Genomic DNA, 17899 nt, shown 5'->3' on the forward strand with positions numbered 1-17899 from the left:
AAGTAAAGTAATGAATTCAATAATATCATTTACCCCATATAGGATGAAACTGTTTCCTGTTAATGACTGTTGTCTCATCTCATCTCATTATCTCTAGCCGCTTTATCCTTCTACAGGGTCGCAGGCAAGCTGGAGCCTATCCCAGCTGACTACGGGCGAAAGGCGGGGTACACCCTGGACAAGTCGCCAGGTCATCACAGGGCTGACACATAGACACAGACAACCATTCACACTCACATTCACACCTACGGTCAATTTAGAGCCACCAGTTAACCTAACCTGCATGTCTTTGGACTGTGGGGGAAACCGGAGCACCCGGAGGAAACCCACGCGGACACGGGGAGAACATGCAAACTCCGCACAGAAAGGCCCTCGCCGGCCCCGGGGCTCGAACCCAGGACCTTCTTGCTGTGAGGCGACAGCGCTAACCACTACACCACCGTGCCGCCTAATGACTGTTGTAATTGTTCAAATCTTAGAGATTTTATGAAGTTTGTGAAATACTGGTATTTCATATTTTCAGTGTTTATGATGCTGAACTAATATTTCTAATGAATTCTTATTCAGTGTTAATGTTTAAAGTAAGCAAATAAAAGCAAAAAATTGATTTTATCAATATTTTTCCTTTTATTTTTAAAAGCTTGTTCGTGTCCTTGTTACTAGGGATGTCCCGATCAGGTTTTTTGCCCTCCGATCCGATACCAATCATTTGATTTTGAGTATCTGCCGATACCGAGTCCCGATCCGATACTTCTTATAATCCATAAAAAATAAAGACGAGGAAAGAAACGGATCCAGGATGTTCCTCATTTTTTATTTAATACCTTATTTTAACATCCAACAACTCCGTTAGCAAACCGTGCACTTACGTGAGGCAGTTTGAACAATAAATAACAAATTAAAAAAATAACCTTAAAATACCTGGCAGGAATGTAAACAAATAAAAAAAATAAAGTACCACAGTGCCGGTAATTTGCTTTTAAGAACGCATCTCACAGTGGTGTACAGTAATTTCAATTAAGGAAATGAACGTTTTTCTTGTTGAAAATAAGCATTTCTACCCTTTCAGGTTTGAGTCCGTTTCTTTTGTCATCCAACGAAAAAAAAATGATCTCGTGCTTTGCTTTCCGCTTCGAACTGCTTCCATGTTCAAATTTGCCGGCAACAGGCAGCCAATAACCAATAGCGTCTCCGCTACAAAGTGATGTCATGCCGCACGTGTTGATGTTGCTGTGTTGAGACAAGAGGTCTGGTCTCACTCTGTGCCAACGCATAGCTATTGATGTGTTAAAAATGAGAATATATTATATAGATATATATCCGATCCCTGATCGGAAGGCAGTGCCCGATTCCGATCGAGTCTGAAACCATGTGATCGGGCCCGATTTCCGATCACGTGATCGGATCGGGACATCCCTACTTGTTACATTAGCAACCGGGTAAATATTTATGGATTTTATCATACATTGTAGAGCAGGAGTTATCTTAACAACTATGTTATATTTTCTTATATGGCCAATGCTTCATGGAAATAAAAGTTGTTTTCAGTTGTAAATTGTTTTAAGTGACTCCCTCTATGTCACATTTTGGTAACCCCATTTCATGGACTGACCCTTATCATATATCAGGGCTCTACATTAACTTTTGAAACCACTTGTCCTGTCGGGCAAGTTGAAAGGAAATTTACTTGTCCGAATGTGAAGTTGACTTGTCCGAAGAAATATTTGAAAAAAAAAAACCCCACAAACTATTTGTAACCCAACAGTCTTTATTGCATTTGTTTCAGAATTCACAACATGTGCATAATATCTATGAATCAAAAGTAATCAATACTTGATAGACTGAGGCAAAAGTTCAAAAATATAGTAAAACAGACCGATTGATACCATAATTCACCAGTTATTATGCTGAAGCTCATCTCATCTCATTATCTGTAGCCGCTTTATCCTGTTCTACAGGGTCGCAGGCAAACTGGAGCCTATCCCAGCTGACTACGGGCGAAAGGCGGGGTACACCCTGGACAAGTCGCCAGGTCATCACAGGGCTGACACATAGACACAGACAACCATTCACACCTACGGTCAATTTAGAGTTGCCAGTTAACCTAACAGCCTAGTAAACTAGACCCACCCGCATAGCGGCCAAAAATATTTTTGCCTACGAGTGGGTCTAGCCTCGGACCATATCAACAACACACCCCGGGCATCAAATCGTGCCCGCCAATCACAACGCAAGGTTTTTGTTTGGATTCTTTGGGCGGGCTTTTGCAGGAGTGACCACAAGGCTGCGCGACGCTGGAGAAAGCACTATTGAACAGCGCGCGTTTGACTCCGCTTTGGAATCAGTTTTAGAAGAATTAGACTTGGAGTTTTCGTTGAAACATGAGCAGGAAGAGGCTCTCCGCTCATTCTATGATCGCTGAATCTTCACCAAAACACTCGACGCTCCAATGGTGTCCCTCTCCACATGCTGTTTGTTTACCCTCCCCCACTGCTTTCTGTCGCTCTGACTACGTCACAGTCACTGTTGCGCTGATTGGTCAGGCTGCGTTTACATTAGACCGTATCTGTCTCGTTTTCTTCGCGGATGCACTGTCCGTTTACATTAACCCCCCTGAAAAAGCGGGGAAACGGGAATCCGCCAGGGCCCACGTATTCAATCCAGATTGTGTCAGCTCCGGTGCTGTGTAAACATTCAGAATACGCAGATACGCTGTGCTGAGCTCTAGCTGGCGTCTCATTGGACAACGTCACTGTGACATCCACCTTCCTGATTCGCTGGCGTTGGTCATGTGACGCGACTGCTGAAAAACGGCGCGGACTTCCGCCTTGTATCACCTTTCATTAAAGAGTATAAAAGTATGAAAATACTGCAAATACTGATGCAAATACTGCCCATTGTGTAGTTATGATTGTCTTTAGGCTTGCCATCCTTCCACTTGCAAGTGGTAAGTGATATGCACTGGGATCACACACACAGCGGCTCAGTCCCGAATCACAGCTTGTTCACTTCACTCGCGTGCTCTGTGAGCTGCGCAAGGCCGGAGTGCGCACCCTCCAGAGGGCACTCGCTGTTCAGGGCGGAGTGATTTGGAGCGCAGGATGCCTGCGGAGCCGAGCGTATCCGTGTATTGGTGTTGCTGTGTGCACGCGAATCGTGTATTGGTGTTGCTGTGTGCACACTAATCGTTTTAAAAACGTTAATCTGATGATCCGCTGATACGGTCTAATGTAAACATGGGCTCAGAGCGTTGGCCTATACGCACAGAGACAGTTTGAAAGACAACGAGTTGTTCCTACCCACACCCTTCGGAAATGTCTACGACCGAGACCAGACTAAATATTCACATTTAGTCTGGCTTGCCAGGCTAAACCTAACCTGCATGTCTTTGGACTGTGGGGGAAACCGGAGCACCCGGAGGAAACCCATGCAGACACGGGGAGAACATGCAAACTCCGCACAGAAAGGCCCTCGCCGGCCCCGGGGCTCGAACCCGGACCTTCTTGCTGTGAGGCGACAGCGCTAACCACTACTCCACCGTGCTCCACGTGTCTACATCATGCCAATAATAAAGTGCTCATCAAGCTTCGAAGGGTTATAAGGCCATCTCCTAATTATTTCAGCCGCCCTGCTGAAGTTCAGAAGCAATATATTCCAATAGAGTAGAAATTATGAACTTAAAATTTTAAGAACAAAATAACTATACTATGAGATCCAGAAACACTAACCGTTATACATACACAGATCAGTACTCTGCAGTTCAGTAACAAATATCACAAAAATTAACATTATCATAAAATTTACGACTTGATGAGATATCACTAGTTTGGACAAGAGAAACAAATAACAACAATGCTACAAATAAAAACAACTGCTAACAAAATTGATTGATTAATACTGCAAATCACTTTTTATTATACACTGAAATCTAGTTATCAAATGACAAGATAATATATCTTATGAAAACCTCCACACCTCTATTGACTCACAGATGAATGGATACAAATAAAGTTTCTATTCATCTTCATCTATCAACCCTTGAGTTCTGCTCCATTAATTGGACTCCATCGATCATTAATTTATTTATGAGAAATTGAAAACCAGAAAATTAAAATTGTATATATTTTCATTTTTAAATTATTAATTTTGAATATATATCTTCCACTGATTAATTGTTGTCTAATTATTCAGTGTGGCTCCTGTATGGTATTTAATGGTCAAAAAAAGATAATTTCAAATAATCCATAATTATATCTAAATTATAGAGCCCTATGTTTCAAATCCCTAAACTCCCATTACTAATTAGTTAATTAATACAGCCGGTAACCTAATTAGCAGCCATTTGACAGCTTGGTATTTCATAGATAACTTTCCCCACTCCTACCTCGCTCCCTGTCAATCCACACGCATGCAGGTGCACGTTCCCCACCAGCACACGCTCGGCTATATAATGAACACCGTCAACAACAATTCACAGATTTGGAAATTACCACACAATCAATGTAAATATACAGTTGAATAATGATCCCGCCAACAGAAATGTCAACAAATCCACGTGTATGACACGATTAAAACCAATCATAAACGACCGTTTACTTTTCAGCTCAAATACACGGAGCGGTTTTGGCCGGTTTCGCAAGTGGAATATTGCGCATGCGCACATCGCTCTGTCCGAATAGAAACATCTGGTGATTCATCAAAACAATATGTCGAGTGAGATGCTTCGGAAATCGTGAATAAACTGATAAATTTGATACGTAACCCGAATATCGGCGTATTTTGGCACTTGTCCGATCGGACAAGTAACTGAGACGATGAACTTGTCGGACATTAACAGTTGTCTGCTTGTCCGGGACAAGTGATACTTGATGTCGAGCCCTGTATATATAATATAAAATGCGCGTGTCTTGTATGTATGGGGTCCAGCACAGTTTGATTATTTCCTTGTTCTAACTAACCTGATCCAACTTAAGACCTAGTTTAATAGATGGGTTAAATTTAGGGTTCTGCGCTCTGGTTTTCCAATACTCGTTCATGAATCACCTTACTGAAAGCTTTATAATAAGCTGAAGAGCTGGATCTGGTCTGTTGGGAGCTAGGACAACTAGAAAGTGACCAGAACAGTGGTTGAACATGACCTGGAGTTGATGACGACTTTGTTTCAGCAGGGAAATCGCCAAACTGTGCTAGACTCTGGTGCTTCAGGTCTGCACTAGAGTTCCCCTGATGTGGGCTTTTCAATCCCTCACAGGTCTGTCCCCTGGAAGACCAGATGATCTGTCAAACCTGCAGTACGAATACGAGACCATTGAGAGCTGGTATCAAAACCCAGAGCTAAAGGAAGAAAGCACAAGCATCAAAATAGAGCAGCCTGACCCACCATACCCTGCACATCTCGACTCTGAGCATACAGATAAGTGTGTATGTAGTCCAAGGTTATTTATAACTTATTTACGCAGTACATCTGAAACCTAAATGCCGTGGAATGCATTTGGAGATTGTATTTCCTCTGCCTCCACTTGTGGCTGAACCTATTGCTCGATGCACCCAGCTGTATTAGAGTATAACACCAGAATGTTTTAATAATTGTTAATAAGGTAGCAAATTAGAAGACAAGACAAGAAGCCTTTATCACACGTACACTCAAGCACAGACTTGAGCACAGTGAAATTCGTCCTCTGCATTTAACCCATCTGAAGCAGTGAACACGCACAAGTGAGCAATGAGTATACGCACATACCCAGAGCAGTGGGCAGCTATACTACAGCACCCAGGGAGCAGTTGGGCCATTATTAAAAAATGTTCTGTTTCCGGTCCACCGGCCTGGTGAGTGCCGTTTGTGCGGTTGAATTTTTTTTTTTTCAACGCCGGTTTTTTTACATTTTTTTCGGGTTCGTAAATCTAAAATCGAACTTGACATTTCTGCATTCCCAGGGCTTTCCACTAAGGTTCATACTAGCCAGCCATGACAAATAAGTAGCCAGCCAGGGGGGAGTAAACACAAAATAAACTCCTGTGCATGCAGTTCCCAGGATTAAATGTATTTTCCACAGACCATTTATTTATTCACTTTACTCAAATACAAAGTAAAATGGCAGTAAATCTTCTTTCTTTTCTTGCGTATTGCATCATGAGGCGTTCCTGGCTTGTAAATCTCTTATTTTCGGTGCATGACACATTCACGCAGCTGAGCATGCTATGAATTAACAACGACAACGGTCTGCAGTGGGGCTACACAATTAAACACTCGGCGAACATTTCTCCATTTGTGTATGAAAATACACTCCAACCACTCAGTTTGGTTTCATTTACAACCAACGGTGTCTTTTGATGCCAGCACGTAATTGAACGAGAGAAGACTGGTTTACCGGAGACAAAATAAGCGTCATCTCTGCTTCTGTTCCCTCCGATGTCGCCTCAGACAGCCCCGACACACTAGCCTGGCTAACGCGACTTCAAAGCTCTACGAGCTATTGGTCTGGCCAAGATATTAAGCCCAACCGTTTCCCAGAGCCCGTGGTTGACCCGCCTCCCTGAAATGCCTCAGTTTGCTACTGGTCGAAGCCAGAAAAGGCTGTGACGAAGCTTAAACCAATCACATCACTCTTTCCTCTGACGTATGCGACGCGACGGGGCTAACTGGTAGATTAAACTCTTACCGAAGCCGGTCGGGAGCAAGGCGAAAACGTCCTTCCTTTCAATAAATACCTCCAGGGCTGCTCTTTGCTCTGCTTTCAATGAGAACTTCCCGTTGAATGCTTTCAATACAGCATCTATGCGTAATAGATGCGGAAGCGTGAATGAAGCGCTTCCGGCATAGATTCTGTAAACAATCTATGGCTTCCGGTCGCAGTTCTACTACGTCAGTGCCTTGAACACGCCTCTACCCAGGGCCGTTGGAGATGCTCAAAGTTGATTGGTTCCCGATTTTTCGGGAGCTTGGAAGAGATGTAGATAGCTTGCCTGGCCAGACTAAGCTCGCAACAGGCCCTCGTGTTGCGTCACGCTTAGGATGGGTGGGCCCAGGCTACCGACACACTACTGCCTCCACCGAGTGCGCGCGCACACACCGCATGTCGGGGCCGCGGATGAGTTACTCTCCCTTGATCAACGAAGTCGGCGGGGAATTTGTGGTTATTATCGGTACAAACAGCGCGAATCACAACTTAAATGAGTGCGGTTCAGTTTGACATTATTATCAGTCCGTTAGATAAACATTTAATTTTATTAAAATCGAAAATTAATATTTAGAGCCTGTGGGCTACAAAAATAATAGTCATTAAAGTAGCCGGCTGGACTTAATTGTGTAGTCGGCTGTATGGCCGGCAGCCGGCGCTTGTGGAAAGCCCTGTCGAATCAGCTCTGCGCATGCGCCGTGCGGCACAAAAAAATGGCAGCCACCATGAAGGAAGGAGATCCGGAGTTTTCAAACATTTGCTTAAGTGTGAAATCGCAAAATGGTATTCTAGCGAACAACAAAATAGTAAAGATTCAGAAAAACAAATCATTCAATGATCATTTTAATAGTGTAATTTCATCCGAACTAGGCCTAACGGTCGATTTAGAACTACAGAAAGTCCGTGTGTCGGACATTTTAAAGGGATAGTTCGGGATTTTTGACGTGAATCTGTATGGCATCCCCATCAATAGTGTCGTGCAAACACACTGACTTACCCCTGACAGCATCCTGAGAGTCCAGTTCTTGTCCAGTTTTGGTCCAGACGAAAGTAGTCCGGCAAGTTTGTTGGGGTCACGAAAGTAAAACGTTTTTCGTCTCAAAACAGTATGTGCTCAAAAGAGTGATATATTTGCATCACAAAACCGTTGCCAAATAAAAAGTCAGACCTCGAAATCGCTTGGCACTAGTGGTGTGTCGTTCACGAACGAACCGTTCTTTTTGAACGAGTCTTCGAAGTGAACGACTAGAACTAGTTCGCGCTGCCTCTCGTTCTCGGTCGTTCGCGAATCAGCAGTCTCTGCTCGCTGGCAGCAGGGCGGTCGCTGAATCTCGGTCGTTGGCGAATCAGCAGGATCTGTTCAGTAGCAGAAGGGCGTCCAACTTGCATTTTGATCTGTGCAGAGCAGCGCCACTTTACTTCTTTAAGGGCTATCTGAGCCCTATTATCAGAGCGTTGACACATGCCAGGTCTTTAGTTTACAATTTAGAGCTCTCACTCAGCAATACATTTCAGTTCACAGCGAACGAGCTCAGCAGTTCGCGAACGAACGAACAGCCAACAGCCAGCCTGCCTGCTGTTCGCTGAATACGATGACTTGTAAAGTTGTTTATTCTCTGAAATGAGTGTTGCTGTTAAATAAGCAATTTTTTTTTTTTGCTTAATGGGTTTGAGAGAACAACTGCATAGCCGGCAGACCATGGCTCTACTAAAATAAATATAATAAATATAAAAACAGCTTTATTCTCATCTACATTTAATTAACTTTCAGAGCTTTGTTTATGTAGTCTTTTTCAGATAATGCTAGGATAATGTTTTTCTTCCATCTTTTTCTCAAGCACATTGTAATGTATGAAAATCTATTGTGGATGGCACCTCTGCCGCCTCTCGTTCACTCAAGATGAACTAAACTTCGGACGACAGCCATTGTTGTGCCGCTTTGGTGTGACGTCATCAAAGTGAACGAACTGAACGAACGAATTTCTTTGCTGAACTGACCGACATGAACGAACTGGCAGAAATGAATCGCCATGTCCCACCAATACTTGGCACTATTTTCTCTCCCTTCTTATCACTGCGCGCTGCCGCCAGGTGACAGCGAAACGCAGACCCACTAAGCTGGTGGGAGACCAAGGCTGCACTCTATCCACGGCTTACACACGTGATGGCACGGAGGATGTGTATAGTGGCAGCATCTGTCCCCCCCAGAGAGGATCTTTTCAAAAGCAGGACAGATTATAACTGAGAGGAGAAATAGAATCAGAATTAACTAGTTAATTGCAGCAATTAAAGGAATAGGTAGGAAAAGGAAGGCGCAAAGACACCGCGCAGCGCCTGAAAATGGGTTTTCAGGCGCTGCGCACCCGTTTTCAGGCGCTGCGCGGTGTCTTTGCGCCTGCAGCGGTGCTTTGCCTGTGCTGTGGCTGAAAATAGTTCCAGATATAAATTGGTCTAGTAAATCCCTTCGTGTTAATTTGCATTGATATGTGTACTCGATGTGAATGTACAAGTCATGAGAAATAATTATAAAAAATCTTGAGTTATTTAATTCACTTTTGCAATGACAATGCTAGCTGGACACGCCGGATTACAGCGACTACGCTAAGCTAAAGCTAACCGGGGCGTTTCTAGATCAGGACAATGGCTGGGTCGGCTACAAAACGCTTTGGCTCACTCATCCAACTCTAGGGACTGCAGGGACTGACTCAATTTCATCTGGGGGTGGCGTATTCCTTTAAATCAAAAAATCTCAGGAGCCGTTTGGGAGCCGAAAGAGCCGGCTCCTTATAGTAAGAAGAGCCAAAAGAGCCGAAATTCCCATCACTAGTAAACAATGAATGAAACAGCCGTGGCTGTCACCTGGCGGCAGCGCGCAGTGATACCGAGGGAGACAAAATAGTGCCAAGCGATTTCGAGGTCTGACTTTTTATTTGGCAACGGTTTTGTGATGCAAATATATCACTCTTTTGAGCACATACTGTTTTGAGATGAAAAACGTTTTACTTTCGTGACCCCAACAAACTTGCCGGACTACTTTCGTCTGGACCAAAACTGGACAAGAACTGGACTCACAGGATGCTGTCGGGGTAAGTCAGTGTGTTTGCACGACACTATTGATGGGGATGCCATACAGATTCATGTCAAAAATCCCGAACTATCCTTTTAAGTACCTTCATAAAAGTTTTGCAAATGTTGCAGTCAGCATTTAAAATGCTAACTTAAAGTTTTTGTGCAAGTTTCAGTTGATTAAACTGTCATTTTATTAAATGTCTGCTTTTGTAATAAAAAACTACTGAAAGAAAAAGCAAACACAGCATTGCGATTTCTTATCCATCCATATATAATAATAATAAAAAAAATCCCTCCCTCCCGACTGAAAATTTTTTTGCTCACGCGGTGGACAGGAAACGGGTTTTTTTTTTATGGATGGCCTTGGGGGTTAGCGGCCTTGGGGGTTAGCTGCCTTGCTCAAGAGCACTTCAGCCCAACCTTCAGGCCATGGCTGCCTTATGTTAACCTAACCACATGTCTTGGAAGCAGATATTGTTCTCCAGTTACATTTCTGGCAGATGCTCTTATTCAGGGTGATTTATAGAGCCACTTCATCCTTTGCATGTGTGTGTATATATTACCAATTAACACTAACTTGCTTGTTGAACGTCGTCATCTTTTCTCAGTTTAAACTCGAAACTTATACTTGCTAACGAGTATAACTTTCCCCTACAGCCAATTCCTGATCTGGAGGCAGGCTCACCAATATCTGATGTCTGCGAAAGTTTGAAAAACCGCAAAGGAAAAGCTAAATTAAAGCTGAAGAAAAAACACTTCTGCTTATATTGTAAGAAACCTTCCCTCCGAATGGCACAGCATCTCTTATCAGCACATGCTAAAGAACCAGAGGTGGCAAAGGCCCTTAGTTATGACAAGAAGTCAAAGGAAAGGAAACAGTTGCTGGATCTTCTGCAGAGCAAAGGAAACCTCTTGCACAAAGATGTGGGTATGCGTCGATCCTTAGTGCCGTCTGAACAATATGCCACAGCTGGAATTAATAAGGATTACATACAGTGCATTCATTGTCTTGGATTATATAAGCGTAAGAGCATTGCTAATCATGTAAAGAGATGCAAGCTTAAATATCCATGTAGAGCTGAAGCTTGTACTGCTAGTCCCATGTCCAGTACCATCACCTTTCCACCAGATACTTCTGTAAGTGAAAAAACACAAACAGCTGTTCAGTTCAGTTCACCTAACTCCGCTATATCATGTAGTGCCAAACAGGAAACTCCTGATCCTGAATCTGTTAGCACCCCTGTTTCAGACACTCAACACAGTGCAGCACAGCTTTATGCTGACACAGAATCTCCAAGTGAAGACTTGGGGTTAGTTGGTGAACAACTACTTGCTGATCTTGAATCAGAAAGTGATCTCACTCCAGACACCACCTTGGTCAGAAACGACCATATGCACACAAATCCAGCCTGCAGCTCTCCAGCCGACAATCACACTGAAACGAGCAAGATTGAGGACAAGAAAACTGACACTGAGCAGAGCAGCCAGAATGGACACATGGTAGAGAATAGGAGGAGGAGCTCTTGTGTTGAAACTCAAGTAAGATATCAAGTAATATCTTTATTCTTCAATAAGATCAGGGGTTTCACCTTCAGGCATTTAATGCAAACTACAGTCGTGATACAAAGAAAATAAATCCTCTTTCAGTTCAATTATTTTGTTTATCAAGGCCTAAGTAACAATTTTGTGGTCCTTACCAACATCTGTAAACAAACAGTTAACAACAATCACAGAATAAGTTCAATATGCCCCCCCCCCCCCCCCCAAAAAAAAAAAAAATTCAGAAACCCGGTGGGATAAAACAAGTACATCCATCCTACTTCCACGATCATTAAAGTGCATCTCGCGGGTAAATTCAGGAGCAAGATCAGTGTAATTCTCCTACTTTATATTAAACTTTGGTCAAATATCTGTAACATTCTGCATTCTCTGCAATTTTTTGACCTTGCGCAATACCAGAAAAATTCAGTTGAAATCAAGCCATTTGAGGCGAATTTGTCCGCCTCTGAAAAACTGTGCATTTGGATTTCCTGGCAAATGTTGATTTTCGTGACGTCGCGTGCGGGACGCCTCCCTCTGAATCCTACATCAGCTCTGGTTTGTTTATGAGAAAACGACCTGGTGGTTTTCTGCAAATTTCTTCAACGTTATCGCGTAATTATTAAAATGGTTAACAGATGTATCGTAGGAGGGTATAGCAACACCAATCTTGATGGGATTAGTACTCATCGTTTCCCAAAAGACCGGACAATGAGAGAGAAACGGGAGCGCTTGGTGTACACAGGCTGTGCACTGAAACCGTCCAAGCTCGCGCAGCTGCTGGTGCTTCCGCAGGTAACGTCACGCATCTGGCTCCAGACTCCCTTGGGATTTTTCCAGACGCACTTTATTTTATTTTTTTCTGCTGTAGACAGATGGCCTTGTGCAAAATTACCCTTCTGGATGAGTGTGTAAAGGGACATACTTTCATATTTAAAAAAAAAAAAAAAAGGAAATTGGTCCAGAATATACACTTTAAGGGACTAATTAGTACTCGGGTGTGACTAAGGAAATTCACAAGATTAATTAATTATCAGAAAGTTTGACTGCCTTTATACAAGCAGAACTTCTGGCAGTTTGGTGTTCTGGAGCACTCAGGTGTGTCTACATCATCCATCCATTATCTGTAGCTGCTTATCCTGTTCTACAGGGTCGCAGGCAAGCTGGAGCCTATCCCAGCTGACTACGGGCGAGAGGCGGGGTACACCCTGGACAAGTCGCCAGGTCATCGCAGGGCTGACACAGAGACAAACAACCATTCACACTCACATTCACACCTACGGTCAATTTAGAGCCACCAGTTAACCTAACCTGCATGTCTTTGGACTGTGGGGGAAACCGGAGCACCCGGAGGAAATGCATGCGGACATGGGGAGAACATGCAGACTCCGCACAGAAAGGCCCTCGCCGGCTGCTGGGCTCGAACCCTGACCTTCTTGCTGTGAGGCGACAGTGCTAACCGCTACGCCACCGTGCTCCACGTGTCTACATTATGCCAATAATAAAGTGCTTCGAAGGGTTATAAGGCCATCTCCTAATTATTTGAAATTCATCATTCTACAGTGAGAAGAATTGTTTACAAATGGAGGTCCTTCAAGACAGTTGCCAGTCCTCCCAGGAGTGAGTGTCCCAGCAAATTCAAGCAAAGTTCAGAGTTTTTAATGCTCAGAGATATAAAGAAAAATCCTAGAGCTACATCATGTGACCTACAGGCTTCTGTAAGCACATGAAATATTTGTGTTCGTTACAGCACAGTCGGAAAAAGACTGAACAAGTATGACTTTCATAAAAGCCTGGCAAAGAAAAAAAAAACCTTCTCTCCAAAAAGAATATGACCACACAAGTCCTACCTGGTTTCTGAATGTATTGTGGGTTGTTTTTTGGGGGTCACCCGGTGTTATTTGTCTGTCTGTAGAAGTTGGTGAGGACCACCCAATTGTTAGATCCTGATAAATAAAAACATAGGAGGGTGTACTTTCTTTTTGCCATGAATGTATTTGTGCAGGCTGTTGCACTAATATCTCAAATTGGCAGAAATGTAAGACCTTTAATAACTATTACACTGTCAAATTTGGATGGTCTTAGATTTAAAGGTTAAGCTATTAACCAGGTTTAATCTGGTGCTTATTTTGAAAATCTGGTTTTCATGACCTGTGTACTTTGGGGTCACTTACGAGATAGGGCTTGCTTTTAACCCTGAAATATCCAGAGTTTTCTATTCTCACACAACATAACTTTTTTTTTTTTCACTGTAATTACAGAATAATATTTAGTACTGAGTAGCACAATATAGGATGAATAACAGAGTAATAAGCTGAGTAAACTAAGGTACTATGCCAGTGGTGAGAATTACAATATATGAAAGATGTAATAATTTTTTTTTTCTCTAGAATGGACACTTTTTCTTGTGTGTTATTTATTACAAGTGTTTACACATGTTGTACATCACCACTGCAAATTAGGTTTTAAACAACATTTAAAGCAGCTTTTAATAAAGTCCTCATATGCAAACATTGTTATAGTTTGTGTCTGTTTCCATACAAAGTTAAGGGGGATTGACAACGCTTCAGACGAGGAGAGTTTTGCACAGAACACACAACTGCACATCTGTCAGCACTGCAGTGCCATCTTCTGCAGCCCATACCACCTACGCAGACACGAATACACTCATACAGGTCAGTAAGTATATTAACAGCAATGAAATATTTCCATGCCTGAAGACAGGAAATTGTTTGTTTAATTCATGGTTGCTTAGCTCCAGTTTTCTTTTGCTTTTGTAGGTGAAAGGCCTTACTGGTGTAGTGAGTGTAATACGGGGTTCATTCAAAAATATCGCTACCGAAACCACAGAATGACCCATCATGGTGAGTCCAAGGTACCGTTCCTGATATGTTCAGGCAATATTTTAGTGTTTTACAGTGCTTGTTTATTCTTCAGAAGAGAGACATTTAATTGGTAACAAGGATCAATCAAGAAGACGCAAAAAACGATTTTCCAGTGGAGAGAAGCCAGAAGAGAGTGAGCACCCTCAACAGGTTGCCCTAGAAGCTACTTCGTTTGTATGTTATTGTCATATGATGAGAAAGTAGCTGGGAAAATGTACCATTTTATTTATTTTGTATGCAGCAGTTGGCTGAGAGCACTGCAGGTGGTACATCTGAGCCTTCCAACGATTCCGGGGAAAAGAGTTGGACTCAGCAAACAGGTAAAGAAATAGCACTAGTGTTTTGTCACGAATAAGATTTATTAAACATGAAACACTACAATCTCATATTTTATAGTTAGGAAATGGGTATTTTTAGAACAGTGTTTCTTAACCAGAGGTCTGTGGCATAATTACTGGGGGTTCATGGAATTGTTTTTCTTAAAAAAAAAAAATTTTAAATGTGTTTTGTTAAATATTTTAAAATATATTTTAAAGACATTTTAGGCCCATTAAATTTCAGAAAAGCTGCATGCTTTTATTATTATTATTTTTTTTTTTTTTTTAAACCTATATGTTTAGTCATGCATATTCACATCTCTCTCATTAACATACAGTTAGGTCCATATGTATTTGGACACTGACACAAATTTTGTTTTTTTTTACCTGTTTACTGAAACATATTCAAGTTATAGTTATATAATGGACATGGACATAAAGTCCAGACTTTCAGCTTTCATTTGAGGGTATCCACATTAAAATTGGATGAAGGGTTTAGGAGTTTCAGCTCCTTAACATGTGCCACCCTGTTTTTAAAGGGACCAAAAGTAATTGGACAATTGACTCAAAGGCTATTTCATGGGCAGGTGTGCGCAATTCCTTCGTTATGTCATTCTCAATTAAGCAGATAAAAGGCCTGGAGTTAATTTGAGGTGTGGTGCTTGCATTTGGAAGATTTTGCTGTGAAGAAAACATGTGGTCAAAGGAGCTCTCCATGCAGGTGAAACAAGCCATCCTTAAGCTGCGAAAACAGAAAAAACCCATCCGAGAAATTGCTACAATATTAGGAGTGGCAAAATCTACAGTTTGGTACATTCCTGAGAAAGAAAGAAAGCACTGGTGAACTCATCAATGCAAAAAGACCTGGACACTCACAGAAGACAACAGTGGTGGATGATCGCAGAATAATTTCCATGGTGAAGAGAAACCCCTTCACAACAGCCAACCAAGTGAACAACACTCTCCAGGAGGTAGGCGCATCAATATCCAAATCTACCATAAAGAGAAGACTGCATGAAAGTAAATACAGAGGGTTCACTGCACGGTGCAAGACACTCATAAGCCTCAAGAATAAAAAGGCTAGATTGGACTTTGCTAAAAAACATCTAAAAAAGCCAGCACAGTTCTAGAAGAATATTCTTTGGACAGATGAAACCAAGATCAACCTCTACCAGAATGATGGAAAGAAAAAAGTATGGCGAAGGCGTGGTACAGCTCATAATTCAAAGCATACCACATCATCTGTAAAACACAGCGGAGGCAGTGTGATGGCTTGGGCATGCATGGCTGCCAGTGGCACTGGGTCACTAGTGTTTATTGATGATGTGACACAGGACAGAAGCAGCCGGATGAATTCTGAGGTATTCAGAGACATAGGCCGAATCCCATTTCACCCCTTGGACCAACCCCTTGGCCCTTCCCCTCCATTTTGCGCGTTCACGTGAAGGGGTAGGGGTATCCCAATCCCAGTTAACGCGGAGGGGTAGGGGAAGGGGTAGGGCTTCTGTACCCCTCCAAACGGAGATTTTCCTGGAGCTGACTCCGAACGAAGGGGTTTGAGTGATTTCCCACAATGCCATGCGGATTTCAGCGAGATTTCATGCGGATTTCAGAAAGATGGCGGTTCCCGCGGCGAAAGATTGTCATAAATGTATTTTCTCCATTATTTACGTGTTTTAAGTTGTTATCCAGAGGAAACACGCCACTTGATTCGCTTTCGAGCTGAGAATGAGCAGCGATTTCTGAAATCCAAGCTGCTGCTAAAAAGCTTTGGGAGTGAGTATTGTTTTCGGTTGCTTGACTGCGTACGTTTTGTTCTGTTATTCTCGCTTTTATTGTTTACATGAGTGTTCTGACACCTCATTCTGTCGGATGTGGTGCACGAAGCGCCAAAGATATCCCATTCAGTGGTGTTAGTTAACAAATCACACCCTGCCAGCAGAGATTTCTGGTTCTGCCTCTGGCTCTGACTGTAGCGGCTGGTCGCAGCCAATGACGCATTTGGTCGCGTTTTGCTAACGTAAACGCTGACGGAGGTACGCGATGACGTATGCGATCGTTGAAGGGCTATCCCAATACGTAAGGGTTGAATTTCAAGCCCTATCCCTTGTAGCTCAGTTTCAAGGGGAAGGGGGAGGGGAAGGGGTAGGGGTAGAAATTAAAATTGGGATTGGGCCATACTGTGTGCTCAAATCCAGCCAAACTGATTGGTCGGCGTTTCATAATACAGATGGACAATGACCCAAAACATAAAGCCAAAGCAACCCAGGAGTTTATTAAAGCAAAGAAGTGGAATATTCTTGAATGGCCAAGTCAGTCACCTGATCTCAACCCAATTGAGCATGCGTTTCACTTGTTAAAGACTAAACTTCAGACAGAAAGGCCCACAAACAGACAGCAACTGAAAACCGCTGCAGTAAAGGCCTGGCAGAGCATTAAAAAGGAGGAACCACAGCGTCTGGTGATGCCCATGAGTTCAAGACTTCAGGCAGTCATTGCCAACAAAGGGTTTTCAACCAAGTATTAGAAATGAACATTTTATTTACAGTTATTTAATTTGTCCAATTACTTTTGAGCCCCTGAAATGAAGGGATTGTGTTTTAAAAAATGCTTTAGTTCCTCACATTTTTATGCAATCATTTTGTTCAACCCACTGAATTAAAGCTGAAAGTCTGAACTTCAACTGCATCTGAATTGCTTTGTTCACAATTCATTGTGGTAATGTACAGAACCAAAATTAGAAAAATGTTGCCTCTGTCCAAATATTTATGGACCTAACTGTAGCTTAGCCTGCTCATTCTGGACTGCCTTGTCTCATTATTAGCACAAGGAATGTCTTGTGTCCAACACTGATGGGTTAAATAACCAAATGATAATTCAAAGTGTAATGTTAGCAATAAAAATAAGATTGTTGGATAAAATAAAATGTGTCCGCATGTAATGTGAAATAATGTCAGTTTACAGTATGAAAGTGTCACTGTGAATAGCATACAGTGTATCAGATCTAATATTTAACTGAAAACGTATTGAATCTGACAGATCTCGGATTATGGAAATGTGTACATTTTACATTTGCAGTTCGATGTTTACATACACGGACATGAATGTGATCATGGACATGGCAGGATTGGGCTTTCAATGATTTCTTTGACCTGTTCCTTTCCTGTGGTAGAATGATTGTACAACATCTTTAATTGGAAAAAAAAACAAACAAGGATTTAGTGCACAATTTTTAAATTATTTAGTGTTTTCTGAAATCAACGCAGGGTAAAAATATGACATATAGGGTCAAAAACTTACATACAGCACACCTAATATTTGGATCTATTAGTAAGTTTTCCTAAGCAAGTTTCACATTGACAATGCTTTTGGTAGCCATCAGCAAGCTTCTGGTAGAATTCTATTTGGATAT

General features: G+C 42.2%; 1 protein-coding gene across 7 annotated transcripts in view; it reads left to right on the forward strand.

Annotated features, from left to right (window-relative positions):
- The window catches only part of LOC132868715 (zinc finger protein 1), an 83631-nt gene that overhangs the window by 21854 nt on the left and 43878 nt on the right, over positions 1-17899 (forward strand). For 6 of the 7 annotated variants that reach the window (XM_060901822.1, XM_060901824.1, XM_060901825.1 and 3 more), the window contains exons 2-7: positions 5252-5421; positions 10404-11285; positions 13831-13960; positions 14066-14149; positions 14223-14320; positions 14412-14490. In XM_060901822.1, the coding sequence (XP_060757805.1) occupies positions 5252-5421; positions 10404-11285; positions 13831-13960; positions 14066-14149; positions 14223-14320; positions 14412-14490 (1443 nt within the window). The remainder of the gene's footprint in view (positions 1-5251; positions 5422-10403; positions 11286-13830; positions 13961-14065; positions 14150-14222; positions 14321-14411; positions 14491-17899) is intronic. The other variant, XM_060901823.1, reaches the window with a different exon arrangement.

Source organism: Neoarius graeffei, chromosome 20, assembly GCF_027579695.1.
Source record: "Neoarius graeffei isolate fNeoGra1 chromosome 20, fNeoGra1.pri, whole genome shotgun sequence".
Classification (NCBI taxonomy): domain Eukaryota; kingdom Metazoa; phylum Chordata; class Actinopteri; order Siluriformes; family Ariidae; genus Neoarius; species Neoarius graeffei.